The sequence below is a fragment of the Carettochelys insculpta genome, chromosome 1 (genome assembly GCF_033958435.1).
Source record: "Carettochelys insculpta isolate YL-2023 chromosome 1, ASM3395843v1, whole genome shotgun sequence".
In the NCBI taxonomy this organism is placed as follows: Eukaryota; Metazoa; Chordata; order Testudines; family Carettochelyidae; genus Carettochelys; species Carettochelys insculpta.
Genome location: NC_134137.1, coordinates 377,468,570 through 377,496,033, shown reverse-complemented (window position 1 = coordinate 377,496,033; position 27,464 = coordinate 377,468,570). Strand labels below are relative to the sequence as shown.

The following is a 27,464-nucleotide window of genomic DNA, read 5'->3' as shown; positions in this document are numbered from 1 at the left end:
TTCGATGTCGCTACATCGAAATAAGCTATTTCAATGTAGCGTGCACGTGTAGATGTAGCCAGGGCGTGAAACTGCTCTCCCCAAAGGCAGTAAGTGATTGTGCTGTAAAGGACCAGCGTGGAGGTGGTTTTCTGTCTCCCAGCACTGGTGCTGTGGCCATGCTTTCAGCTGAAAACACTGCTGTGGTAGTACTTTAATGTTTGAAGTGTAGACTGAGCTGCTGGCTAAAATTTTCCAGGAGTATTTACTGATTTGGGGTTTCTAACTTGAGGCACGTTTTTTTTTTTTTTTTTTTTGGCCTGATCTTCCAAAGTGATAAAGACCTGTAGCTCGTTGGAACGTTCTGAGTTCTCAGCATGGCTGGAAAAGATAGCACAAGGAAGATAAAGCTTGGGCACCCACCAGCTTCCTTGGGTTGTAAAGAAACTGCCCCCGGGACAAAGTAGTCTGCAGTTATCAAAACAAAAAGCAGTCAAAAAGCAGACCATAGCCATATCAGAAGTGGGTCTGTCCCATGAAAGCTCACCTAATAAATTATTTTGCTAGTCTTTAAAGTGCTACTTGACTGCTTTTTGTTTTGATAGTGTATAGACTAGCACGGCTTCCTCTCTGTTGCTAGTCTGCAGTTGTTTGTTACTGGAATTTATTAGTAGTCCTGTCAGACAATACTTGGTCACTGGTCTGACTCATTAAGGCCTTCTTCCATCTTCTGAGAGATCTAGGGGCAATGGTGGACTGAAAGCTGAGTGTGAGTCAACTGTGTGATGCTGTTGCAAACGAGGCCAACGTGATTCTGGGCTGTATTAACAAGAGTGTTGAGAGCAAGACCTGGGAAGTAATTCTTCACTGATTAGAACAAAAAAGCAGTCCAGTAGCACTTTAAAGACTAACAAAATAATTTCTTAGGTGCTGAGCTTTTGTGGGACAGATCCACTTCTTCAGACCATAGCCAGACCAGAAGTGGGTCTGTCCCACAAAAGCTCACCTAATAAATGATTTTGTTAGTCTTTCAAGTGTTACTTGACTGATTTTTTGTTTTGATAGTATATAGACTAGCACGGCTCCCTCTCTGTTACTATTCAACATGCATTGATCAGGCTTCAGTTGGATACTGTGTCCTGTTCTGGGCACTGCACTGTAGGAAAGAAGTAGATAAAGTGGGGAGGGTCTGCAGAAGAGCAACTCAAATGGTTAAAGGTCTAGAAAATATGACCTATGACAGAAGATTAAAAGAACTGGGTTTGTTTAGTTTGGAAAAGAGAAGTCTGAGAGGGGAAACAATAGCAGCTTTCAAGTACCTAAAAGGGTTTTAAAAGGAGACGGGAGAAAAATTATTCTCCTTTAGCCTCTGATGATAGAACAAGAAGCAATGGGCTTAAACCTCAGCGAGGAAGGTTTAGATTGGACATTAGTACACTCTGTCCTCGGTTAGCCTCTGGTGGCCAGTTTTCAAGTAACCATACTAACAATTAACCATGTAATAGTCTGTTACAAATTCTCGGTGTGTTAATACTCTGGGAGCAATGACCTAAAGTGGATTTTGTGTTATCTTATCAATTAGGAATGCTTTGTGATAGTTGGATGATAAACAAAAAGTAGCATCTTTCATATTAAAATATCTCAGTGCCTTACAGATGTAATATATTTATAAATGGAGTCTCCAGTCCTGCAAACTTTGATACCTAAAAGTAACTTAACACGCGTGAATAACTCCACAGAGGTCCATAGAATTAGGGGAGTGAGTAAAGTCATTCACTCACGTAGATATTTCCAGCATTGGGTCTTAAACAGCCAAGTATGGTTACAGAATGTGTATATGACAGACAAACAACTGAAACTCAAAATTCAAAAGATGTAGTCAAATATGTAAGACTACTCATTCTACACTGCAAAATTCAAGGGCCTCTCAGTACAGCTCTTATAATAACTGAATGCCAGAGATAATTAGAACCATTAGCGTTACAAATCTGATTTCATTTTCACTATTTATGCTGTTACTTTTCTTTGGTTTTTTGTACTCAATGGAAAATAGGTAGTTTCACTTTTGTTTCTATTCTCTCTTTCACTTTCAGCTTCTCAGTATAGGCCAAACACTACAGGAGACTATTTAAAGTGGGCACTGCTGTTTCCATTAAAATTAAAAAAAAAAAAACTTTCAATTTTTTAAATGCTATAACTTTTTTCCAATGAAGAATCTCCATTTGGGCCTAACTGCAATTGAAGATGCTTCTTTAGCCTTAAATAGAGCTCGAGAATTTTTCCTGAATTTTCAGATTTGTTGCATTCTCGGTAATTGTTTCCTCTGATACACATCTGCGTACAAGCTTTTTAATATTATCCAGGTTTTTAGCAAATAGCTTAAGCCTGGGTAATTTATCTCCTTGTTTCTAGTCAACTATAAATGTTCTATTTCTGTCATGTTTTAGAACGCTTCCCAGGCTCTTCAGAGTTTATCTTATTGAAGCTGGTCCTGAATGTGAGCACTCAAAAATCTCATTGACTTCAGTCCATTCGGCCCTTAAATGCATTCTCCTGCTCATACATATGTCTCTGTATTCTCTCGTTAGGCTCCATGTGTCCTTTACTTACTACTAAGTTTTTATATAAGGACATCCAGCTAGGTGTGGTCTAAGAACTTGATGCTGCAAGTACTAACATGTTCAAGTAACTTTGCTAATGCAGCCAGTTTGGTCAAGTTTAGTGGTGGTACATAAGTACCAGGCTGGTCATGTTTGCAGGGCAGAGACGTAGAAAGACATACAAGTTCAAAGTGGCATGTGTGTAGCTTAATGTTTTTTATAATGAGAAATAGCATTAAAAATACGTTAAACAATTAACAAAGCAATAGTGATTTCAGAAGAAACCCACCCAGAGGCTATTGATTACCACGTTTAAATAAAATACTCGTGTTGAAGGCCAGGATCTGCCATCGGTTTCACTCAGGTTTTTGTGGGTCATTAGACCACATGAGGCATTTTTCTAGCTGCTGCTACGTTCCTCTCAACACAAAAAAACCTCTCACTCTGGGCATGGCTATAATTGGGGGGGGGTGGGGGGGGGTGTCGGCATGCCGTAATCAATCTTCTGGGGGTCGATTTTGCCGCATGTGAGAAAACATGGCAAAATCAATCTCTCTGGACTCGGCTGTCGACCCTGGTACTCCAGGCTGACGTGTAGAGTAAGGGATGCTGGCACGAACCTGAAGATCCCTGTTTTGCACCAGGGAAGAAAGTAGATCCTGATATGTCGATTCTAGCTACACAAATGGCATGGCCAAAGTTGCGTACCTGGGATCGACTTTGATCCCTGGTGTAGACCAGGCCTTTCTGTTTAGTGGTGCTTTCAAGCAGGGGTAGCTGGCTCAGCTAGGGGATGGATGATAGCCTGAATTCTGCTTTCACTGAGGCAGATAAATGGCCTGCTTTGCCATGAAGATGCAAGCTAAACCACTTGAGTTTTTAGTCCTCCAGTGCCATCCCATAATTCCCCTGTGTGCTCAGAAGGATAGACATTTTCTCCCGCAGTGCACTGGGAAAGAGCACCTGAGCTGACTGCTGCACAAAGAACCATGGGCCATGCCCCCACATGCTTGGGAGAGCGCAGCAGCGGTACCGTTAGACACTTGGGGAGGGCTTTGCAGGGCAGCTACTCACACTAGGGCTAAGCTACCCTGGGTGTTGATCTCCTGAGCTAACTCTGCAGCTAAAATAAGCCAGTGGTGCCTGAAATCAGTGTCTTCACTGGAGTTCTGCTGCCTTCCAGCCTGTGTCTCCCTAGCCACAAACAACAAGCAATCCAGCAGCACCTTACAGACGAACAAATGAACTTTCATGAGTAAGACCCACTTCTTTAGATTGGAGCAGATAATAAGAATCTAGGGTTTGTATAGCAGGAAATGGGGGAAGGAAGGAGGGGGAGTCACCTGTCATTAGCAGGAACTAAGGAAGATGTAACCCTGCCCCTTTTTTTCTCCTCCTGCTTCCTTCCCCTGCAACCCCCCTCCCCCAGCTATGTAAATCCTGGATTCTTATTATCTGCTCCAATCTGAAGAAGTGGGTCTTACCCACAAAAGCTTATTACCTAACTAATAAATGCATTAATCTGTAAGGTGCTGCAGGACTGCTTGTTGTGTGTGAGACTACAGACTAACACACCTCTCCCCACCCCCCCCAAAGCTAATCACAAACATTTCACATCAGAAGTACACTTGGCCACAAAAAGGAAAAGGAACCAGAAGGCTTGAATTAATTACATGCTGCTGCCTTCTCCCCATGCAGATGGTAGATCTAGATTTGGAACCAGGAAAAAGCTATGACTGAAGGAACATTTTAATAATTCTGCAAAGCTGAGTGATGAGAGAGACCAAACGAATTGTCCGTTCACCGTTCCTCTTTTATTTACTTAAAAGACATGTTGTGTGGCTGAGGATTGGTGTTTGCAGTAAGAGGGCCCCATTCATTGTGCAGGGTTTGATTTGGAAGCAGGACAAGGAAGAGGAGATGGAGTCTTCAAGCCATAAAGGGGCCCATTATGTTTTGTAGGTGATTAACCCCTTTCTGATGTTTTCCTGGAAGAGCCATCCATGGCAGGAACTGTGGTCCAAAGTGTAATGAGATGAGACCAGCCATGTGTGAAACCTGCAGTTCCTCCTCTTACCATCAGCCCTCCTCTGACTGAAGACCTGACCATACATAAGGCCCAGCTGCTCTCTGGTCAACCTTAGGAAAAGACCTGTTGATCCTAGAAAAGCCAGTGGTAGCAAGACCCAATCCAGCCCTACCTGGAAGTAGGTAGAAAGAGACCTGCTGACTTTGGTGGACCATGATCTTAGGGTTCTGAGGAACCAGTTGGACACATCCAGTCATCTCCAGATGTTGTTGCTAGGAGTCTCAGGCTGTTTTTGTGCTGGGGTCACTGTCGGTTAGAGGGGTGAACCTTCTGTACTGGTAAAGGTAAAGCAGGACAGTCTCCCAGTGTGGCTGTGGAGTTACGCACCCAGCCCTTGTGGGCACTGAATAATCAGATCATCGTCGGTGCCTCGGTCAGGGACGTGAAAAGGCCCCACTTCTGGGGGCGGGGGGTGTAGCTGTGCCGGACGTAACTCTCCTCTGCCCATCCCCTTGGGGCACAGCTGGGTCTGGAAGATAGAATTCCTAAAGCAACCGAAAACCCCTTCCGTTGGTAGAGGCTGTGCCTAGGTGTGTGGCGGGAAGTGGTGTTCCTATAGCAACGGAAAACCCCTTCCAGTGGTAGAGGCTGTGCCTGCACTATGGGGTGATGCAGGAATGGCCCCCCAGTTCCAGTCCCAGATCACTTTCCCTGTGTGAACGGCCTCCAGCCCCTGGAAACTGTCCCACTGCCCCCCAGTCCCACCCCTCTGCAAAAATTGTTCTCTTCCTCCCCCAAAAACTGCCCCCTGGATCCTCCCCCTGCAGGTGGCCCAGCCGTAGCGTAGGACCATGCGCCGCAAGTCCCTCTCCCAGCACTTTGCATCGCCAGTGCCACCTGCCCGCCTGAGATCTCTGCCCGCCAACAAGCCAGGCTACTCCGAGGCAGGTAACCACCCTGAGTGGGCCTGAGTGGGAGAGGAATCAGATTCTAGGAGAGGATGATTAACCTTTTATGTACTTGAAAACTGTTGTTATTGTCTGTCTTCTCTCCCAGACTAAACAATCCCCATCATCTCTTCCTGTCTCACCTGCCCTCACAGCCAGCTTCCCTCAAAGCCCCCTGCCCCCTCAAGCCTACTCCCAAATCCCAGGCTCCACCCACACATGCAGTCCGGAGTCCTGGCTCCCATCTCCCCCACACTCAGCCACCCCCCATGTCTCCCTTCCCTCACCTATGCTTTCAACCCTACCCCAAGCCCTCTGGTCCAGGTCTCCACACTCAAACAATTTAGCCCCCTGTGCCCCAAGCCCCCCACAACTGTGGCTCTCTATCTACCCTTCACATGCTATCTTCAGCTGCCCCTATTCTAAGAGCCATTCTCCTTCCACATACCCCAACTACCCCCCCACACCGATCTGCCCAACCTTACCTAGTTCCCCAGTTTCTTTCTGCCCACCCCACTTCATCTGATGAACCTCGACTTCCAGTCCCGCATGACTATATTCCCAATTAATCAGCTTTAGAAGCCACCTTCCTGGTCTCTATATATACACACGTGCACGCGCGTGAGAGAGAGTCTCAACCTTTTAGACTTTCAGGCCCATGTGGCATCTCAATGAAGTCTCAGTGCCCCAATCTGTCATGCACGTATGTCAAAAACTCTTAGGAGTGGAATTATAGGATGGAAAAGGATCTCTAGAGGTCTTTAAAAATCTTGAATATGTTTCCACAACCTCTTTAATCTTTTTCTTGTTCTTTTCTGCACCTTCTCTAATTTGTCCATGTCTTACCTGAAACGTGGCACCCACAGCTGGATGAAATATTCCAGTAGAGCCCTAATCGATACAGAGTAGAGCAGCAGAATTGCTTCTTGTGTCTTATGACGTTCCTGCTACTGCATCCCAGAAAGATGTTTGCTTTACTTGCAGCAGTGTCACACTGTTGACTCAAAATATTTGGCTTATGGTTCACTGTGATGCCTGGTTCCCTTTCTGCAGTATGCCCTCCTAGCCAGTCATTTCCCATTTTGCATATGTGCAACTGATTGTTCCTTCCAAAGTGGAGAACTTTGCCTCTGTCTTTATTGCATTTCATCCTCTTTACTTCGAACCATTTCTCCAGTTTGTCCAAATCATTTTGGCCATGTCTACACTAGCAAGATCTTTTGGACTGAAGTTAGGCTGACTGTTGTGTAATTCTCTGGTTTGGCTTATTTCCCCTTTTATAGATTGGTAATATACTGATCCTTTTCCTGTTTTCTGGAATTTCTTTTCAAAGATAAGTGCTAATGGCTCGTGTATCTGCTCAGGCAGCTCCTTGAATATTCAAGGATGCATTTCATCAGGCCCTAGTGACTTGAAGACATCTAACTCGTCTATGTAATTTTCAACCTGTTCTTTCCATATTTTAGCCTCTGATCCTATCTCATTTTCACTGGCATTCGTTAAGCTAGACGTCCCATTTCTACTAGGCCTTTTGGTGAAAAATGAAAGAAGAAAGTCCTTAAACACTTGTACCATTTTCACATTTTCTGTTTATTGTTTGCCCCTCGCACCCTTTAATAAAGGGCCTGCTCTATCCTTGGTCTTTCTGTTGCTTCTGATGTGTTTGTAAAATGTTTTGTGTTGGGTCCATTAAAAATCACAGGGGCTACCTGTGTGAGTAAAGCAATTTACCAGCATAAGTACCTGCAGTATTGGCGTTGGGCCTTCCTTCCCCTAGCACGTTCAGCCATCACTGGGGTGGAATATAAGAGCAAACAGCATAAAATTTGGGACGAGAAGGAAAGAAAGCTCTTGTATTTCAACTGAAACTGTTGAGGAATTTTATTTAGACAGACTCTAATTACTCTGTCTGATTTAAAGGAGTAAGTGTGAGCTCCCCTGTCATCTTTTTAATATCTTTAAGATGTGGGAGAGAAAGCTATAGGCAAAGCAATATAAAAAGGGGAAGAAAAAGCAAATTAATATATTACTGTTTATCATCATTAAATTCAATAAGAGAAAATACACTGTTATTTTCCAGGTGTTTTTCCTAATGCTGTTTATATTTTTCATCATTGTTTGTGTAGGGAACATAGTTCTGTTACTTACATTTTTATTTCTCCTTTTTAAAATAATCATTCCAGCAGAGTAACTAGTTCAGAATGTGAGCAGGAAAAATGGAGGTATCTTTCCCACAGCAAGTTTAAAAGTGAAAAAAGGGGAAATGGCATTTACATAATAATTCATAATTAAATAATTCATTTCCATAATTGTACACCCAATTTCCATTCTTGTCTATCCTCTAAAAGCATTCATTGCGACAGTTATTTCCATTTGGTTTTCTACTCATATAATTACCTTTCCTTCATACTTGTCATTTAACCCCCACACAATGAGTTTATCTTCCTTTTATTGTTGTATATCGTATGCTGCAGAAATGCAAAATAAAATAACTCAGACTGCTGTATAGACAACATTGCCTTTGCTAAGGAAGCTAAAATCTTGCCAGTTTGGGAGTGCTGGGCTATTCTTTTCATTATGTTATATCTCTTTGGACCTGAGTGTTTGAGAGTGCTGGTGGGGATTTGAGGACATTAAAAGTTTTATTGCAGAGAAGCAAAAAAGAAAAACCTTCAAACTCATGATAAAAAATTGAGACCGGAAGGGTGAAAAAATTGTGGTGTGACAGAGATTAAAGATCTCTTACGTAGCCACAGCTAAGAGGAAGATACTACTTTTCACATGAGAGGCAAAAATCAGATCCTGACTCCTTGTCTTTACAGACCTTATGGTATCTTTCTTAAAGCACCACTGTGTAGTAAAAAATTACTCTCACAATGGTGTAGTGAGGCTCCACATTTATTGTCATTTAGGCAATTCCAACTCATGTTCCACATTCACAAGTAACCAAAATGCCTTTTTCTAGTTTCTCTGTGCTGCAAACTAAACCTGTGAGCTGAAGCTTCCAGCTTGTGCACCCTCACCAATAAGAAAGATTTGTGAAGTCTAAAGACCTTATGTGATGGGGTTCTGGGGTCCCCAAGCACTGCACACCGTCCGCAGGCAGGAGTGACTCTCACTCAGCAGGTAGAATAGGAAGTTTATTAGCCGGCAGGGCACAGCTCAGTACAGAGGTGTCAGTACAGCAGTCAGAGACAGTAATTCCAACCCATCCTGGGGAGAAGAGCCCAAGGGGTGCCCATCTGGGGTGCAGCTTCTCCCTCAGCCAGGCTGGCTGCCTTCCCACTGTCCCCCCAGCTTCCAACTGCCGCCTGCAATTCAAACCCAGCTCCGCTCCTTCCTGCTCTTTGTTCAGGGCAGAGGTGTTACCTGCCAGCCTAGGATACAGCTCCAGGGGGTCATCCTTAGCCGCTGACAGCTGCTCTGCCTGTCACACACACATCCAGCCTGATTCTCTCACACGCAACCCCCCACTCCATCACACCTTAATTCAGGATTTCCTGTTAATGAGGAATGAATTTTAACAACTGTTGCTCTAAGGTGACAGTTTTCCCCCTTAGCTGAATATATTTATGTACAGATTGTAAAGTTTGGATTTGTTATGGCATGAATCACCTGTTTCTGCTGTTACTCATGGGTTTGGCATGTGCTTTTTTGGATGTTATCTGTGTACAGTCTGAAGAAATGCTGTATTGATGTTAGTTTTGTGACTGTGGTAAACAGTGAGCTTTTCTGCCTTAGTCATTCTCTCTGGAGGTGTTTCAGTCTCGCCTTGACAAAGCTCTGGCGGGGCTGATCTGATGGATTTGGTCCTGCTTAGAGCAGGGGGCTGGACTCAATGGCTTTTTTAGGTCTCTTCCAGCTCTATTGTTCTATGATTCTGTGATTCTATCTGCTGTTAGGAATAAGGGGATTTCGAAGTTGCTGGGGTCCTTTTTGAAAAGGACCCATCTGGACAAGCTGCACGGCTGCGAGCCGCATCAATTTCAAAGTGCCGTGGCTGCCGGCATTCTAATGAGGCGTTGAATATGTATTTCATGTATTTGCGTGGCCATTTCGAAGTTTTGGGCTAGTGTAGACACAGCCAAACTGATTTGTTCGGTGGTGAGCTTTTGTGGGACAGGCCCACTTCTTCAGATCAATTTCATTTCCGATACAGACTGACTTAAATAAGTACAGAGGACCAAAAAGAAAGACATTGCAATAAAAACTGTAAAATCAAATAGGATAGAAGGAAGGGCGTGAGAAGTAGGGGGGTGTTACTTGTCCTGTCTGAGATAATTATGAGCACCAAAGAAAGGGAAGCAGTCTTTGTAATGCATGATGTAGTTGTCTCTGTTCATACCCTGTGTTAGTGTGTTGAATTTGAATATGTACTCTAACTCAGAAGCCTCATGGTATAATCTGTTGTTAAATTCTCTGTGATGCAGAACAGAGATTCTCAGGTCTTTAACAGAATGGCCCAATCTGTTTTCCCTAACTAGAGTTAATTCTCACTGCTTCAGAGTTGTTTCCTGGGAGAGTATCGGAGAGGGAGCCGTGTTAGTCTGTATCTTTGAGAACAACAAGAAGTCCTGTGGCACCTTATAGGCTAACAGCTAATTTGGAGCATAAGCTTTCATGGGCAAAGACCCGCTTCATCAGATGCATGATGAAGCGGGTCTTTGCCCACAAAAGCTTATGCTCCAAAATAGCTGTTAGTCTATAAGGTGCCACAAGACTTCTCATTGTTCTCGAAGATACAGACTAACATGGCTACCGCGGAAATGGCCCATTATCAGTAGTATACATCTAGGGAGAAGAAGAAAACAGGTCAGATCAGTCAGAGGGGATGTGGCCCATTGTCTGGTTGTAATGTGGAGGTGTGAACTTCCAGTGCAGAGAAACTGTTTTTGTAAGGGGCCAGCCACTCCCAGTCTCTGTTTAATCCTGGGTTGATGATGGGCCGTTTCCACCCTGACTGGATAGACCTTGTCAGCTCTGGCCTTCCCTTTCACTGGGACCCCACTCTTTAAATACTCCTCTGAAACACCCCACTCACACATCTGATGAAGCGGGTCTTTGCCCATGAAAGCTTAAGCTCCAAAATATCTGTTAGTCTACAAGGTGCCACAGGACTTCTTGTTGTTCCTGGGAGAGGGCATTAGTGTTTGGCCAGAGAATGTTTTTAAAGAGGGATTGGGATTCCCTGCTCAGGGTTTGTGACTTTTGTTCAGTGACTGGTGTGTGTAGTGAAATACCCTGACTCCGCATCATTTTTTCCTTCAACACACAGCCATCCCTCAAGGTCTCAAGATCAGCTCCTGCTTAGCAGAGGGTAACAGACCCAAGATGCTATTTATAATATTCAGATGAAACCTGACCATGTTAGGAATCACAAATATAATTTGCTATACGGTCTCATTTGTCCCCATTATGCAAATATTATTCTCTTTGGTTTTGCATTTGTATCAGTTGCAAAAAACTAACACAAAATAAAACAGGTCTGTGAAAAGGGATTGGAAAAATGTTCCTGGTCAAAATAAAATAGGGCTTCTTCAGCTTCATGTCTCCTTAGGGAGGGTTGAGAACAGTGCTCCCTCTATATTCCACCTGTCCATGCGTGGAATAAATTTTGTCATGTGCACCAAGGCATAAGGTGATGTGCACCACCAGTAGACAAGCATGCTGCCAGCTGTGGGCGCTCTGCTAATCAGCTGGGTGGCACCTGAATCTCTCCTGGGCAAGTGCTCAGCTTGCAGGGAATGCTGTTTGATAGTAATTTAATCAGCAGCTGTATAGCATTGTCGGCATTAGAGGGTAGTTGCTGCCCACAGACTTACCAGTTAAATTGAAACTACAGGGAGAGTGACTTACAGCAAATACTACACTGAGTTGTATGCACCAGGAAAACGAGGTGACCTCTCTTCCAGGCCTTCAATTTTATATTCCTTGTTTGATTGTAATTTAATGTCAGGGTTTATGGAATTACCCAGAAAGTTAGCAATTTAGGGCATTATTTTTGCTCAGTTGCTACCAAAATCAGAAGAGACCTTTGTGGTGGTCTCTGTACACATGCTGTCTTCCTGAATAGTTTCACTTCTTTATTGTTCTACTTGCAGCTTTTCACCAAGTGCCAGCGGATTCCAGCTCCCTTTACCAGGCAGCAGTTTCGGTGCTGCATAACTCGTATCTGGATTCCACATCTCGAGATGGCTTTCGGTATGATCAAGTGACTTTGGTGAACAATGACGTCTTTTTAAACGAGGTAGGTTTCGTAGGCAGGGGGTTGAGCTGAAAGGTTTTGCAGAGGATGGAATTCCTTCTGGGGTTCCACTGTATTCTATTGTTTGTTTAGCTTGCCAGATGTGGCAGATGTTTGATTCTTTACTTTCCAGAGATCTCCTTGTGACCTATGCCAAATTTACAGTTCGTGAACGAACAGAGCATTTTCTTCCTTGTCTCTGCTGCTCCCCACCCTGCTCCCTCCTTTGACTAATAAAATCTGCAAAACCTGCAGCTGCTACAAGTCACGGGGGGCCCTGTCATCAGGACTGGATGAAATGCTAATGTAATGCTTGCTGCTTATGCTAGGGCTTTTGGTGTGGACCGCGAGGTAAATCAGGATGGCTCTCCTTTTATTCTGCCACTGGCCGACGACATCTGAGAAGTCTCCCTGCCAGGAGAGACCAGGATAGCTCCAACCGCTGGTCCCTTAACTCCTACAAACATGTACATACAGGTTTGAACCTGGTCACACCCTTTCTCCTGAAGGGCTGACACCATTTAAAAAGATTTATTTAACAAGGGCTTTCTCGTGCCGTCTTCCCTTTGTGTCGTGCTCATGGCTATATTCTTGGAAGATGGCAGAGGATGCTTTTCCTTCCCCAGCCCTCACAAACCAAGTGGTTCTGTTGTAGCTAACTAAAAATAGAGCTGAAATCATAATCGGTGTTGACATGTCACAGAGTTCCCACCTCACCCTGGGTTCCTCTCGGCAGAAGCCCTGGGGCACGCCAGAGGAGAGTTCAACGCCAGGTGCTTTGTTTACACTGCAGCAGAGAAGTCCTTGTCCCCCCCATCCACATACATCTTTTGTCTTCCCTCTAGGCGAGGGGAGAGCTCTCACTCTGGCCTGGCCTCTTTCCTTCCTGTCTTCCCCTCCCTGCTCCATCCTCTTCCCTCTTTCAACTGTCCGCAGCTGATGTGCTGATTTATCAGCCACTCCTTAGCCAATTACCTGCTCAGTTGGACCCACCTAGGGACCTTTGCCAGATCAGCTGTTCTTACTCTGTCACACCGCAGTACAGTGGAACAGCTATGCTGTAAAACGTAGGCATTTCCTATAGCAAAGGGAGGGGTTTTCCACCTCACCCCACTGCGTAGGTGCAGCTAGTATGGCAGTTGAATGCTTGAATCAACCTAACAGCGTCTTTCTTGATTAATATTATTATTTCTATTATGGTAGCCTGGAGATCCTAGTCACAGAGCACTAAACTAGCAATTAGTTCATTTGCTATTTAACGATAATGAGCACGCATCCCGCTTTGTTTTAAAATCAAATCAAACTGAATACCCTCTTAAATGCTGGTGTGAAAGCATGATATGCAGGCTGCTCCTTTTCTGACTTGCAATCTCATCTGCGGTATTTTCTCTCCTCTCACAGTTTTAAGGAGATTTCATAAATCAGTAGGAAAAAATTAGCTTTCTACCTGCTCGCATAGGCTCTGTTTTTGCCATTTTCATTTGCATGGAGCTTAGTTACTCCAGCATCTGGGCTGGAGTTATACAGGTGCTAAAACACTGGAAAAAAGAAACCTGCATAAAGTAAATTTGGCTGTTTTAAAAAAAAATAAAAATATAAAGACCCATAATTGCATTTGGCCATTAGGAACAGTGGATTGCATTGCTAAGGAAGCCCCTTTGTGGGTCTGGATCAGGGTTTTCGCAAGGTTTGACAAATACACTACCTTGCTTTCTGCTGGGCCGCTAAGAAAATTTCCATCCAATCCCTCTGTCAAATGAAAAGTTAGCTCATATGTCATGCTCGTAAGTCCTTCCAGATGTAATCAGATGCAATGCAGCTTTTCTTGTTCTCTGATTATAGAGGTGCTGTGTAGACTAGATGCCAGCATTTTAACTATCCTGTCTCCGAAGCCTTTTCCAAGTATAATAACCAGATGGCACAATGGTAAAAACAACTGTTCTTTGCCTGCTGCTATTGATACCACCAGTGGTAGTGCAGTAGTGGGTAATTTTGAGAAGATTACTAGTCTGGGTGTAACTGCCCATGGGCAGACTCGAGCCTGGGACCTCTGGAGTTTAGGACAGGAACCTCAACAGTTTGGACTAAAAGCCAGCTGCCTCCCAACTAAGGCTGTAGAGGAGACACATTCTTTCTCTGTGTAAGTAGTCCATACCCCACAGGTTACATAGGCACAGCCACTGTTGTCTGCCAAAGCCACTGTCTCCTCGTTTCACCTTTTAAAAGTTCTGTAAGTCTGGAACATCAACAGGGTTCGTCATGATTGCATGTCCAGATAGCAAGTCACGAAAGAAACTTTAATACCTGATTCAGAGCCTTCAGCTCATTTGTGTAAAAGGGGCTGGAATGAAGAACTCCGTGTTAACTTCAGCAGGTGAGGGTGAATTCGTTCAGCACGTTAAACGTATGTTATGCCTTAGAGTGAAACTGTGTTTAGAGCCGAAGCGTGGAAGCCCAGATTCCTAGGTTATACTTCAGTGTCACCATGCCTCGGATTTGCCTTCCGTGAAATGGGCAGAGCACGTGCCTACCTCACATGGAAGCTACAAAGGTTAAAAATGTACCGCTGCAATTTTCCTCCCAAAAATGGTCTGCAGCAATTAACAGACTGTGCGGGGAGATGAGAAAAACCTGCAAATATGCTGCGGGTGGGTCTAGCTGATTGTCATATTTGGGGTCAGGATGGAATTCTCCTCTGGGTCGGCCTGGCTGAAATCCAGCAAGCTTTTTGCCTTTCTCTGCAGCACAGCGCATGGGTAACTTGCCAGCTTAAAATAGTGTAAACAGTGTATTCTCTGTAGCTTGGTCTTTAAATCATGACTTGAGAACATCAGTAACCCAGACGGAGGAGATGGGTAGTGCCCTGCCAAAGTCGTGGTCCACCGTTGTCAATTTCTCAGGCATAAGATTTAAAAATTGATAAATTTAAAGATTTCAGGTGTTTTAAAACCGAAATTTCACCCTGTAACCATCGGGCCCCAAAGCAAAAGGAGATGGGGAGGGGTGTCACAGCCCTGTGGGGAGGTTATGGGGTAGCTGCACTAACTTCTGCGCTTCCCTCAGAGCTGGAGTCTGAAGGCAGTAAACACAGACTTCCCTGCAACTGCAGGAGGTTCCAACACGTGGAGGTGGGTCTCGTCTGGTCCCCCCGCTTCCCATCACCAGAGCCGTTTGCAGAGGAAGTTGTTGAGCGTAGGGGATCCCCAGGCCCTGCACCCCATCTGCAGTCAGATGTGACTCTTGTTCAGTGTGGAGACCAGAAGGGTTATGAGGCGACAGGGACACAGTGTGAATCAGACTTGTCAACACAGGAGGTAGAAGTCATCAATACCATCTATCTCAGGGAGAGGGGGCCCAGAGGGGGTCCCCAAACTGGGGCCCTGGCTGTCCTTCCTCCCTCCCCAGCCAGATGCGAATGCCCCACTCCACAGCTGATTCAAACCAGCCAGGCTGCTCCTCCCATTGTCCTGTTTCCTGGGAAGAAAGGTGTCACCTGGTTACCTAGGTTACAAAGGCCATGGAAACCATTGCCTAAGCGTGAGAAGTCATCGCACCGAAACTCCCATCACCCTATGCACTGATGCTGTACCCAGGGAAACTGAGGCAACCACCTTGGGTTGCTACAGGGCAGTAGGAAACGTGTGCAACCCAACCAGGGGACTAAAATCCTCACGTGCCCCACTTCATCACAGGGACAAGTCCTGTCCTTCCTCTTCTCAGGTGGCGGTCGGAAGCCCCCCTTGATGGGGCTCTCCTAGGAGCAAGGAGACTTGAGATTTCGTGGGGAAGGTGTAGTTGGTAGGACCCTAGTTATGGGTCTGTTCCAGAAGTGGCTGGATGAGGTTCTCTGGCCTGCAATGTACACGAAGTCCTACTAGAATGGGGGCAGCAACCAAAATAGTGAGAGGAGCAATTTTTTTTTTTTTTTCCAAATTTGGTAAAAACTTAAAAATTCAAGAGCTGCAGCGCCTGTAAATATGAGATGGCCTTAATAAATAACGTCAAACCACACTTTTTGATACCCCTATTTTAAGAACAGCACGCACACAATGATTTGTAATGTGATATATGTTTACAGCAGGATGTTCGCAAACTTTTTACATATTCTATTTCTTCACACTTTACGAGTTTGTTTGTTTGTACCACTGCCTTCCTGACTTTCACTCCCAAACCCACTTTAATGATGCCAATTTTGCTTCACATTTAATTTCAGTTTTCTTTCTTAAAATGCGTGTTGCCCTTCCCAGCAGGAATGCCGCAAGCTTCCTTTTCCTTTTCCAAATGAAGACTTTATTAGCAACATGGTCAAAACACACATACAATATAATATCCCCCAATGCACTGCACATATTAAAGGGGGAGTTATTCCGCACTTTGAGATCACATCGTTTGCTATTGAGTTATGGGTTGTTGAGTGTCGGGCTTTTAGGCTTTCACCATTTATTTAAATAATCAGCAGGTTTTTGTGTTTTTTTTCATTGTGGTTACTTTGTAGTTGTAGCATTGGGAGTCACAAAGCAGTCCTTAACGAGCCTCAGATTGCAGCCCCCTGGACTAGATAATCATAGTGGTCCCATCTGGCCTTAATGTCAATAGCCACGTCTAAACTAGCAAGGTCTTTTGAAAGATAAATTGAAAGCTGGGGCTCTTTCAACAGAGCCGGCATGGCGTCTATGCACCCAATGCGTTCTTTGGAAAGTAAATGGAAAGAACGCGGCATTCCTTTCAGAAGTGCTTGTCCAGGTCTGGATCAGGAAGAACTCTCTCTGCCGAAGGAATCTTTCGAAAGAAAATTTGTGTAGATGCTCCATGGGCCGTTCTTCCAAAAGAGGGATCCTCCGTGTCGCCAGCCAACTGGCGTGCGGAGACGCCCTGGCTAGCACTAGCCGAGCTGTGTGCGCCTTGTGTCTGGCTGCATTTAAAGACCCGGGGACCCAGAAACCTCGTGGCAGGAAGCTGAGAGCATGCTGGCAACAAAGGCAAGAGCTTCCTGATGCATGCCCTACGCCCCACCCAAGGCAACTGCCATGGCCACCAGCCAGCCCCCAAGTAAGCCCCAGGGGGTCCTGCCCAGAGCCCTCAGAAGGCTCACAGGAGCCTGCCTATCTGCCAAAAAAACAGCCCCCTCATGGACAGCGCTGGAGCTCTGGGACCTCTTCAGCCTGTGGCGGGACAAGGAGGTCCTCCAGGAGGCTGCCAGGAAGAATTGGAATGCGCCTTCCTTCGTCTGTCTTGCTGCTGCCCAAGGAAACCTTGCTGCACACAGGACCAAGTGCAGTCAAAAGCAAAGGAACTCTAGCAGGGGCAGGCCCAGGCCCGGGGCACGGCCACCTGGTCAAGGGCAGGACTTGCCACCTGCCCCTATTACTGGGAGCTTCAGAGCTGCCTTGGGCCCCGGGACACCTCCCCACGACCCACACCCCTAGACACCTAGGCAGATAAGCTGCACCTGGAGGCAGAGACGGAGGCAGAGCCAGGACCCTAGAGCCACCACCCTGCTGGGCACCAAGCCAGAGCCGCCCTCTGAGGAGTCCAGAAATGGGGACATAGTGATTGACCTGATGTCATGGTTGTCTAGTCAGGCGACAGCCAGCCTGGCGTTGCCGGACCTCGGCAAGGGACTCTCTGGTAAGTACCCAGCCGGGTGCACTTCTTGGGGTGTGGGGAGGTGATACCTGCCTCCTCCACAGTTGGCAGCAGGCCAGCCACATGGCCGTCGAACCCAGTCCGGACACACCTTGGAGAGCCACGGCACCTGGCACGCTGTAATGGCAGCTGGTGACACTCAGCAGCTGCTACTGTGGACAGCACCGCAAGCGCAGGGAGGGGGTGGGTGGGGCTGGACCATGCCCAGGACATGCCCCACATGGGCAGGGACCCCCTCAGGGCCCACAAGTCCCCATGGCTGATGTTCCATTGGACAGGGAGGCCGAGGGCCACTGCTGACGGGGGTGGCAGTCACGGCCCTCGGTAGAGCGGTGCAGGACCGATGTGCCATCCGTCTCTCCCCTTCCATCCGCACAGCTGAGCCATCAGAGGGCTCCCTGGAGCTGGACACCCCACCGGAGGCAGAGGAGAGAACTGGGGCAGCCCCCCCCGCCATCAGCAACATGAGGGACCTGTGTCTGGAGGACCCAGAGGCATGCAGCAGACGACAGTTTCTACACCGCCACCACCTACTACCAGACGGAGGTGGCCGAGTGGAGGCTCTGGGTCGGGGAGCCAGGCCTGGTGTTTTAGTGGAATACCTGGGTGCAACTAAGGGGAACCTGCAGTATACGACGTTCTCCTGAAGGAGCACCTGGCCCAACTCCCCCCACCCCCTGCGCTGCCCACCTACTGCTCCTTTTCTCCCCACCAAGCCTGAGCCCATGGAAGCACTCTCATGGGCCTAGATCCCCCTGCTTCCTGCCCCCATCCCAGCCCTGCTGGGAACTCCAAACCCGGGGTGGGAGGGGATCCTGGAGCCGACAGGGTGCGCAGCCCTCCAGCCCCACTGCAGATCAGTGCCCTCCCCCACCAGTTCCACCCAGGTTGAGGTGCCCTCCCTTGCCCTGCAAGTTGAGGTGCCCCCCTTCCACAGCCTCCCAATGTATATAGTTAGCCCCTGTACCCCAGTGTACATAGCTGCTCACACATTGTATTTCTTACAATGTTCTTTCATTTAATTAAACTGTTTATTGTTCCATCATTCCTGTGTTCATGGTGGGGGGATGGTGAGGTGTGGCTGTATGGTGGGGCCTGCATAGAGTGGCTGGGAGAAGCTCCCCGCTTTTGTGGTGGGCGTCCCTAATGTGTATTCTGTCCCGGTGGGCCTGGCAACTCGGGGCAGCGGCTGGCTGTTCATAGCCAGGACCCAGGCTTGGCCACCCACCCCGGATGAATGCCTCATCCTTACTCTCCACAGCGTTGTGGAAGGCACAGCAAGCACCCACCACCTGGGGGCATTCTGTAGGCCAACCTCCAGGCACATTAGAAGGCACCTGAAACGGCCCTTCAGGTGCCCGAATCTGTGGTCCACTGCATTGTGGCTAGTGTAGGACGACGCTAGCCAGGGCTGCAGGAGGTAGGCAGCGTCCGCCACTATGCACGGAGGCACGGTGATGGCCCCAACCGGGAACGCCTGCTGGGAGATGAAGATCCCTGCCTTTGTGCGCTGGCAGAGGCCGAAGTTCTGGAACACGTGCACATCACGGGCCCGGCCTGACCAGCCTACGTGTATGTCCATGAACTGTTCTTTGGCGTCCACCAGGCCCTGGAGCACTACTGAGTGGTGGTCTTTTCGGTTTACGTTGTGGTCTGCGCTGTGTTTCAGGATGCGGATGGGGATGTGTGTCCTGTTCAGGGTGTCGAAGCAGTTTGGGAAGACGACCGTGGCGAATCCCATGGCTGTGGCATCCCAATCCCCCACGTGGACCACCCTCCTGAAGCAGCATGGTGTTGGTGGCCTGGATGACCTACAAGGGATGGAAGGCGTGCGCACTCATGAGTGTGTGATGGGGTGTGCCTGGCCCCCACCTCCCATGCTCCCTCCCTGCCCTATGCCCCACCCAGCCCCCTCTGTCCACCCCCTCACAACCCTGGCCCCAGCCGCTGATGGTCCCCCCCATCCAGGAGCCCCCTCCCCATGGTGGGTGTCAGACTTCCACATGTCTTACCTCCATGAGTACGGTCCCAGTGGTGGCTCTGCTCACCCCAAACTGGTGCTCCATGGACCGGTAGCTGTTGGGGGTGGCCAACTTCTTGAGGGAAAGAGCAGGCTGCATCCTGGTGTCCTGATGTTTGAGGGCAGGGGTGAGCCAGTGTGCAGACCTCCAGGAAGGTCTGTTTGCTCATCCTGAAGTTCTGCAGGCATCTGGCATCGTCCCACTCCCCCATCACGAGCCGGTTCCACCAGTACGAGGTGCCAGGATGGGTCCAGAGTTGCCTGGGCATGCGGGGGGAGGGAGCTCTATGGCCCCGGCAGGGGCTTTGCCCACTGGAGGAGGTGGAGGGAAGTTCAACATGTCTGGGTGCTGCTGGGAATCCATGGGGCTATGGAATGTCCGTCTGGTCCCTGCACTAGCTCAGCTCTGCTGCAAACAGCTTGGCGGGCTCAGCAGCATGTTTAGGAGGGGCACTTTAAGGGAATAACAGGCCGGGTCCCCAGAATGGCTTGGTGGCCATGCAACCCTGTCCATGGCATTTCCTGCTCCGTTATTTTGAAAGAGCGGCCAGGGCTGTGTGGCTGCTGTCTTTCAAAAGAGCAGATTGAAAAATTGGTCTGCTTTTTGAGCCTTGATGCGCTCTTTCAAAAGACTGTCTGCCTTAGTATGTCTTCTGGAAGATCTTCTTTTGGAATTGTGCAGTAGTGTAGATGTAGTTTATGAGTCTATAAATACTTGTGTTGAAACACTTTTTAGGTGTTTCATGATCTGTTTTTCCCCTGCAGCCACATTTGTTCATCTTACTAGTATCTAAACGGTGCAGGCAGATGTCTCCTTATTTTGCTGTGGTGGTTAGTAATGTCTCTAAGATTTGTAGAGAAGTCACAGAACCCTAAACTCAGGTCTTACCCCATAAATAACAGAGGAACTAATTATTAACTACCATATTTAGATTTCTGAATATAATTACTAATATTAAGTAGGGATACTTTCAAGACTGCATGGCCTTAAATGTTTTTGATATTAACCAAAAGGAGTTTAGTTAGTTAATGCTTGTACCTAACTGTAAGATCTTTAAACGAAATGTACTACGTAAATTCTGGCTATTTCCTATGTCATAACATTAATACGGGTCTAATTCTGAGAATGTGTAAAAGAATCAGCTTTTGTGTGTCTTCTGCAGTATAAAGCTTTTATCCAGGAAAAGGAAGCCAGTGGCTACACTAAGGAGGAACTGGAAGAGGCCTATGCATTTCTTCTGTTCGATAATGAAAGAGAGGTAAAGTGGGGTCGTTGTTCAACAGCATGTGGACAGATGCTGCGTTTTTGAGTACTTTCACTTTTAATGAGGCTCCACCCAAGGAAGTCCGTCAGAAATGTTCATGAATTGTTCGGTTTCTCTTTGTAATCCGCACTCCCTCTTCCTTGTGATCATCAGGCTATAAATAACCCGCAGGAGAATGTAGCCAATTAAAAAGGATGTGACAGTGACTCATGTTTTTAAAAACAAACAATTATTATTGTTTGAGAGCTGTTGGACTGTGCAAACAGAGGGAAAGACATTGTCTCTTCCCCCAGTGAATTCGCGATCTAGCGCAGACATGAGAAAAACACCTCAGCTCCTTTGAGAATGAGAAAGAACCCCAATGACAGAAGTCAGGAGTTGGCAGGCATCCTTTGGAAGGTCCTCTGTGGGTTGTGGAAGTAATGTCTGCTAAGACTTCTGAGGGGGTGGAATTTTCTAAAAAACTTCCAACACTCTTACACTGTATGACTATAAAATGTGGGAAATATTAATTAACTGTTGTAGACAGACCTGGTAAATAGCTTTCAGCATTTTGGGAGACAGCTGTTGCATTTTTCCACTGACACCAATGAACATTCAATCTGTTCTTAGTTATATTCAAATCATAAGTGTCTTGTGGATGTGAATATAATTAACCGACTTGCAATACTTAAATACATCCATTAGCTGAAAGTCAGTTTGCTGTTACAGTAGTAACTGGGTAGCTAAACAACTGATCTTTAAAGTAAGCAAGACTTTAACTTATTTTGAAGGCAAAAGCTGTGTGTCAGAGTGGACTTCGTGTAAACACCAGATCCCTTACCACGCTAGGTGATCCAGCCAAAGGTAAGATTTTTAAATACAGAAGGGGAAATTATCCAACTTCTTATAAGCAACTGCAGGCAGTTTCTTGAAAAGAAGCTTACAAATGAACTTTTATGACTTAATTTTGTTGCCTTTTCATCTTTCAAATAATTGGTTATTTCTAATTTTTAAATTAGATTTTACTGTTGTAGGGATTGAGCAGTATTGGTTTCCTCCTTTAATGTAGATAGCTCCGGATTAACACTGAGGGCAGCTACTGAAATGAGGATCTTTTCACCATGTTTCCACCTCGGTGCAGGGTTTTCAGTAGGTATTGCAGTGCAGGAAAAAGGCCAACATTTAAAACATCTTCCTCTGCATTGACGGTCTTATTTGACCAGAGCCCCTTCCTGAGCCATTGTGTTTTTCTCGTTATTTTTACTATGACTTATAATAATAGTATAATGCCAAAAAAAAAAAAAAAAAGGCTGCATGCTTTACAAACCACAGAAAAGACCCATCCTCTGGCCTAGAGGTCTAAGGGCCTGATCCTGCAAAATATACTCTGTAAAGGGCAGCGGTTCCCAACTTTTTCCTCTAGTGTAGACCCCCAATCACGTGTTCAAACCATTTGTGGACCCCCATCAAAGCCAGTTCTAGCCCTTACGTACACTTCATTAAATGAAAAAGGAAACCACAACATCAATTTTTTGGACAGCAATTAATAACATTATTGGAAGCTATTTAATTTAAAAATAATAATTAATTGTGACTTTGCAACTTATTTAAAACTTATTTTCTGTGATCATTTTTATTTATCTTTTTATTTTCTCCCCCCCCCACGGACCTCCTTCAAGACCCTCATGGGCCCCAGGTTGGGAACCACTGGTGTAAGGTTAAGCATTCTGAGAAATCCCGTTAACAGTCATTAGGACCACTCATGACAGTAAATGCTAATGTAACACTGACAGGCCTGGATTGCCAGTACCATGGATTGAACCTGTGATCATAGGAGGCTAAAGCCCTGTCCTCTACCACATGAGCTAAAGGCCATCTGGCTCTCAGTCAAGGCTGTAGAGCAGATTTCACTCCCTCTAGTATGAGGTGTCAGTGCCTCTGGGTACTACACTAGGTTTAGGGACATGTTTGCAGGATTGGGCCCCAGATTTAGTGCCACCCTTGCAAAAGACAATAACGGATGGGGAGGGTTAGAATTGCTTCATCCGTGTATGTAATTCCACTGAATTATGAAGAGTACTATAACAGTGAGAACTTTTAAATAAATTGCATAAAGTTGCATTCGTTTCAGGAAGGTGAGGAAAAGGCCATGTACATGTTCACTCTTTTTTAATTAAATGTTGAGGGTGAATTTTCATGTAAAAAACCTGACAAAAATAGTGTCTGTTCTATTGAATGCCTTGGGTCTTCTACCTTGTCCCTGGTGCATGTTTTGTTCAATATAAAGCAAAATAGTGCTAGGAAATCTAGATGATGAGGGCCACTGATATTCATAACTTGATTTGCACACCCAATGGAATAGCTGATCAAAAGTGTAAACCCGTGTTTTACAGCAGTTTTACATCTCACAGTTAAAATAAAAAAAACACCCGGAAAAGTTTACTCTTAAAATGTGAAGCTAAGAAGACTTGTTTGTTAACATTACGCTTTTTGTTTCCAACTAATTTTATCATTGGTGCCAGGAAGCTGAAATAGATTTTTGGGTCCCCTGAAAGAAATATTCTTTAATTATACCTCCTTGCTCGGCAGTCGTCCATTCTGGACCCAAACGGAGGTGGAAATGGAGTAGTGTGGCAGTGACTCATATGCTGCATTTCTGAGAATTAAGCTTTGCATTTTGGTTTTTCTTTGGGGAGAGGGCTACATGAAAACAAGGCTAGAACAGACAGTAGCCGAAATATCTTCATTTCTTAGTGTTTTTTCTCCTCCTTGGTTGAACATTCTAGTCCCTACCACCTTCCATCAAAAGTACTCAATCTGTGCGGTGATTTCATTGCTTTCGGATGTTTTGTACGCTAGCAGCTACCACAAAGTTGCTGCCTATGTAAAGTCAAACACATAATTTCTCTCCCTTCCCTTGTCACCATTTTGTATATGAAGATCAAGGGATAAATGCAGGCGGTGCACGGGTAGAGACTGTTTCTGACTAATGGTTGCTATCTGTGTTTTTGGCCGTGAGCACTATTGCATTTTCTCCGCCAAGAAAGCAGGTAGCCATTGCTGACTTCCACATGAAGCTCCCTTGTGTTACAAGATGGTTCTGCTTTGTTTTCTCTGCAAGGTGAGGGGCATCTGGACGTTACAGAGAAGGAGTGGTTTTAATCTGGCCTGAACCACAGACATCCCTCTGTGGTTCACGCAAGTGAAAACTGAATAAAAATAACCGCTCCAAAAACCCCACCTAGTGCATCTGGTCTGAGCAATCCTACTAACGTAAATTGCACAGCATGTGTTCCCAGCACGTTAGGCCAGCAAACACTGCTCCTTATGGCCTTTCACCATAAAGGGCCTTGATCCTGTAAACACATGCCCTAAGTGCTCCTATTAAGCCAGTAGATCTGCTCACAGGTCCTGCAGTCAATCTGAAACAAATCCAGATCCCTTAATTCTAACTTTGAAATGTGTATATACACAGCTCTGACTGGGAAATTCTCCTGTGAGGCTTGAGGGGAATAAAGAACATAAGAATGGCCATACTGGGTCAGACCAAAGGTCCATCCAGCCCAGCATCCCATCTGCCGACGGTGGCCAATGCCAGGTGCCCCAGAGAAGGAGAACAGAAGACAATGATCAAGTGATTTATCTCCTGCCATCCATCTCCTGCCCTTGTTCTGAAGGCTAGGGCACCATACTTTATCCCTGGCTAAAGTGATCATGTGGGCTTCTGATATGCTTGGCTATCATACAAACAATAGAATAACAAACACCCCTGAGCAGTGAGCAAGTCAGGCCTTTAAGAACCTTCTTCAGGGTACGACAGGACACTTTCAGGTAGCTTAAGCTCAAAATTAAGATCTTACTCCAAAACAAATCATCCAGTCTAATACTGAGAAGATTTTCATTGGGATTTTCATATTTAGTCATCATTTATAATCCCGAATTCCAAAAAGAGATTAAATGTATTTATATATTATTTTTTTAAGGGGCGTATGTTTCCAAGTACTCGGACTACCTTCAGCCAAGGCCCTGGTACAGTGGAAAATCTGGCTGTATTGTCATTTTTAAACTAATTAAGGTAAAACTCAGTGGGTTTTTTTTTTGTTTTGTTTTTTTAATTTTCCACAGACTGGTTAATGAAAGCTCCCATGCAGCAGCAGGCAGAATAAAAATGTGTGTTGCCCTAATATTGATACGACCTAAAATCAGCACTCTGGTGGTAGAACCCAGGCTGTTCAGTACATGCTGATGAGGGGCATGAGGCGCTGTGAAGCATGAGGTTACGTTGGCGTGACCCCAGCAGCATGGATGTTCCAGAGAGCTTTGTCTGAGGAAGGCTTTTGGGGTTTGTTCTGCTTGAGTTAAATGACACATTCAGCTCTTGAGTGCAAAGACGGGGCTCCTGTGGAAACTGGTTGGGGCTGTCCGTGTACTTGTATCTGAAGGCAAAATATCAGCGCTGCCGTGCAATAAGGCTCTGGCGCTTGTACATCAGACAGCCAGGTCCTGCAGGCTTGCAGCCCTCTTACAGTGTCACATGTCAGGCGGGGCTGCAGGCCAGCCATTGCCAGGGTCGTCCTCCTGGCCATGGGGCACTACTTTGGTGCTGGATTTCAGGCACCCTCTCTTGCCTCTGTTCTCTGTAGGTTTGCAGATGATGCTCTGAGCCCTCCTGCTAGCAGGGAACGGTGGAAGCAGTGGGTCGGGCATAAGTGGCAGAGCAGCGGGAGACATGGCGGAGTTGGAAATGAGATGTTGGGTTAGAAAGCCATCTCCAAGCTCCTCACCACTCCCAAGGCTCCTAGTTCCCACCCCATGTTGGGCCAGGCTCTCTCCCATCAGTACTCTGGTTGTGGTTCTCCACTATACTCCTCCCCATGATCACCTCTGCAAAACAACACAGCGGGAGAAAGCCTCACCAGGGAGCTTTTTCTCCTGCCGCTGCTGATTGGCTGGGATTCTCTCCCCCCCACCCCCCCGCTGCTCTGATTGGCTGGAATTCTGGCCAATCAGAGTGGGAGGGATCCTGGTGTGGAAATCAACCTTGTTTTCCTCATTAGGGCTCTCTATTCGGGAGTTGGGGCGGATGTGTGAGCAACCCCTTTTATAGAGAGCTTTGACATGCTGGGCTGGGTGGCATTGGTAACCTCACAGGCGGTTTGCTGCTGTTGAAAGTGTTTTTATCAGTGTTCTGTTTTTTTGGAAATGTGTTGATCGCAGGGAAAGGTCAAATTGGTGCCAGAGAATTACACGGCGAATTACACCTGTCCCACCCCTGGCTATGACTGCCACGTCTCTGCGAATATCAATAATGTTTCCTTGGAGACAAGTCATTTTCGGGCCTTCGAATTGACTCAGGTACAGTGGCTGGCAACCAAGCGATCGGCTGAAGAAATGTTTCTGAACAGAATGTGAGCTCACGGTGGGAGAGGGACCACACCGGGGCACTGCGGAACTGAGTCATTCTCTTTCATCTGCTTTTCCTCTTTTTTTCTTTCCAGTATTATGTGTATGAATTCTCTGGGGACAGCATGGTTGAACGCCCTCGACAGATCTGCCCCTATGTAATAATCACCTTTCAATACGCTGAATCCAAAAGAATGCCAACGTTACACTATAAAAGCATGTAAGCAGCTTTACGTTGTTGTACACAAGTCAGTCGTGCTACTTTTCCTTTACCCTATTTAAGCGTTCTTCTTTTTTCCCCCTCCTCTTTTTCCCTAGAATTGAACGTGAAAGCAAAGGTAAGGGAACCTCTTGTTGGTGTGGTGGGTGGTGTATCCATGTGGCTGTATTTGTCTTGTTTTCATTTACGCTTAACTGTTCTTTTTCTAATTTTGTTTTTAGCATTTCATTGCCTGTGGAGAGGGCAGCTTTCTATCCAGGGGCACCTCTTGTGTGAGATAGCCCTCAAGTCCCCATATAGTGGTGTGATTCCAGCACAGCTGTAAGTATATTTTCCCCTTGATTATGTTTGGCTAGCTGCTGAGTGAAATGGGAAAAAAAATAACCTTACCTCTGCAAAACGACACAGCAGGAGAAAGCCTCACCAAGGAGCTTTTCCTTCTGCTGCTGCTGATTGGCTGGGATTCATCTACCACCCCGCTGCTGCTCTGATTGGCTGGAATTCTGGCCAATCAGAGTGGTGAGGAAGCCTCTCCAGGCAGGACCTGCTGTTCCCCTAGCCAGGGGAGGAGGAGCGGCCATATGTGGAGCCCGGAGCCACTTCCTAACCTTCCCTGCCTGTAGCTGCGTCTACACGTGCACGCTACTTCGAAGTAGCGGCACCAACTTCGAAATAGCGCCCGTCGCGTCTACACGCATCGGGCGCTATTTCGAAGTTAACTTCGACGTTAGGCGGCGAGACGTCGAAGTCGCTAACCTCATGAGGAGATAGGAATAGCGCCCTACTTCGACGTTCAATGTCGAAGTAGGGACCGTGTAGACGATCCGCATCCCACAACGTCGAAATTGCTGGGTCCTCCATGGCGGCCATCAGCTGGGGGGTTGAGATATGCTCTCTCTCCAGCCCCTGCGGGGCTCTATGGTCACCGTGGGCAGCAGCCCTTAGCCCAGGGCTTCTGGCTGCTTCTGCGGCAGCTGGGGATCCATGCTGCAGGCACAGGGTCTGCAACCAGTTGTCAGCTCTGTGTATCTTGTGTTGTTTAGTGCAACTGTGTCTGGGAGGGGCCCTTTAAGGGAGCGGCTTGCTGTTGAGTCCGCCCTGTGACTCTGTCTGCAGCTGTGCCTGGCAT

At 46.5% G+C, this 27,464-nt stretch overlaps 1 protein-coding gene across 2 annotated transcripts in view; it reads left to right on the top strand.

The window, feature by feature from the left end:
- The window catches only part of TASOR2 (transcription activation suppressor family member 2), a 92,106-nt gene that overhangs the window by 8,327 nt on the left and 56,315 nt on the right, over positions 1-27,464 (top strand). For both annotated transcript variants that reach the window (XM_074976148.1, XM_074976138.1), the window contains exons 2-9: positions 11,657-11,802; positions 20,629-20,724; positions 21,504-21,576; positions 24,696-24,787; positions 25,930-26,067; positions 26,211-26,335; positions 26,434-26,453; positions 26,557-26,656. In XM_074976148.1, coding sequence (XP_074832249.1) covers positions 11,657-11,802; positions 20,629-20,724; positions 21,504-21,576; positions 24,696-24,787; positions 25,930-26,067; positions 26,211-26,335; positions 26,434-26,453; positions 26,557-26,656 — 790 coding nt within the window. The remainder of the gene's footprint in view (positions 1-11,656; positions 11,803-20,628; positions 20,725-21,503; positions 21,577-24,695; positions 24,788-25,929; positions 26,068-26,210; positions 26,336-26,433; positions 26,454-26,556; positions 26,657-27,464) is intronic.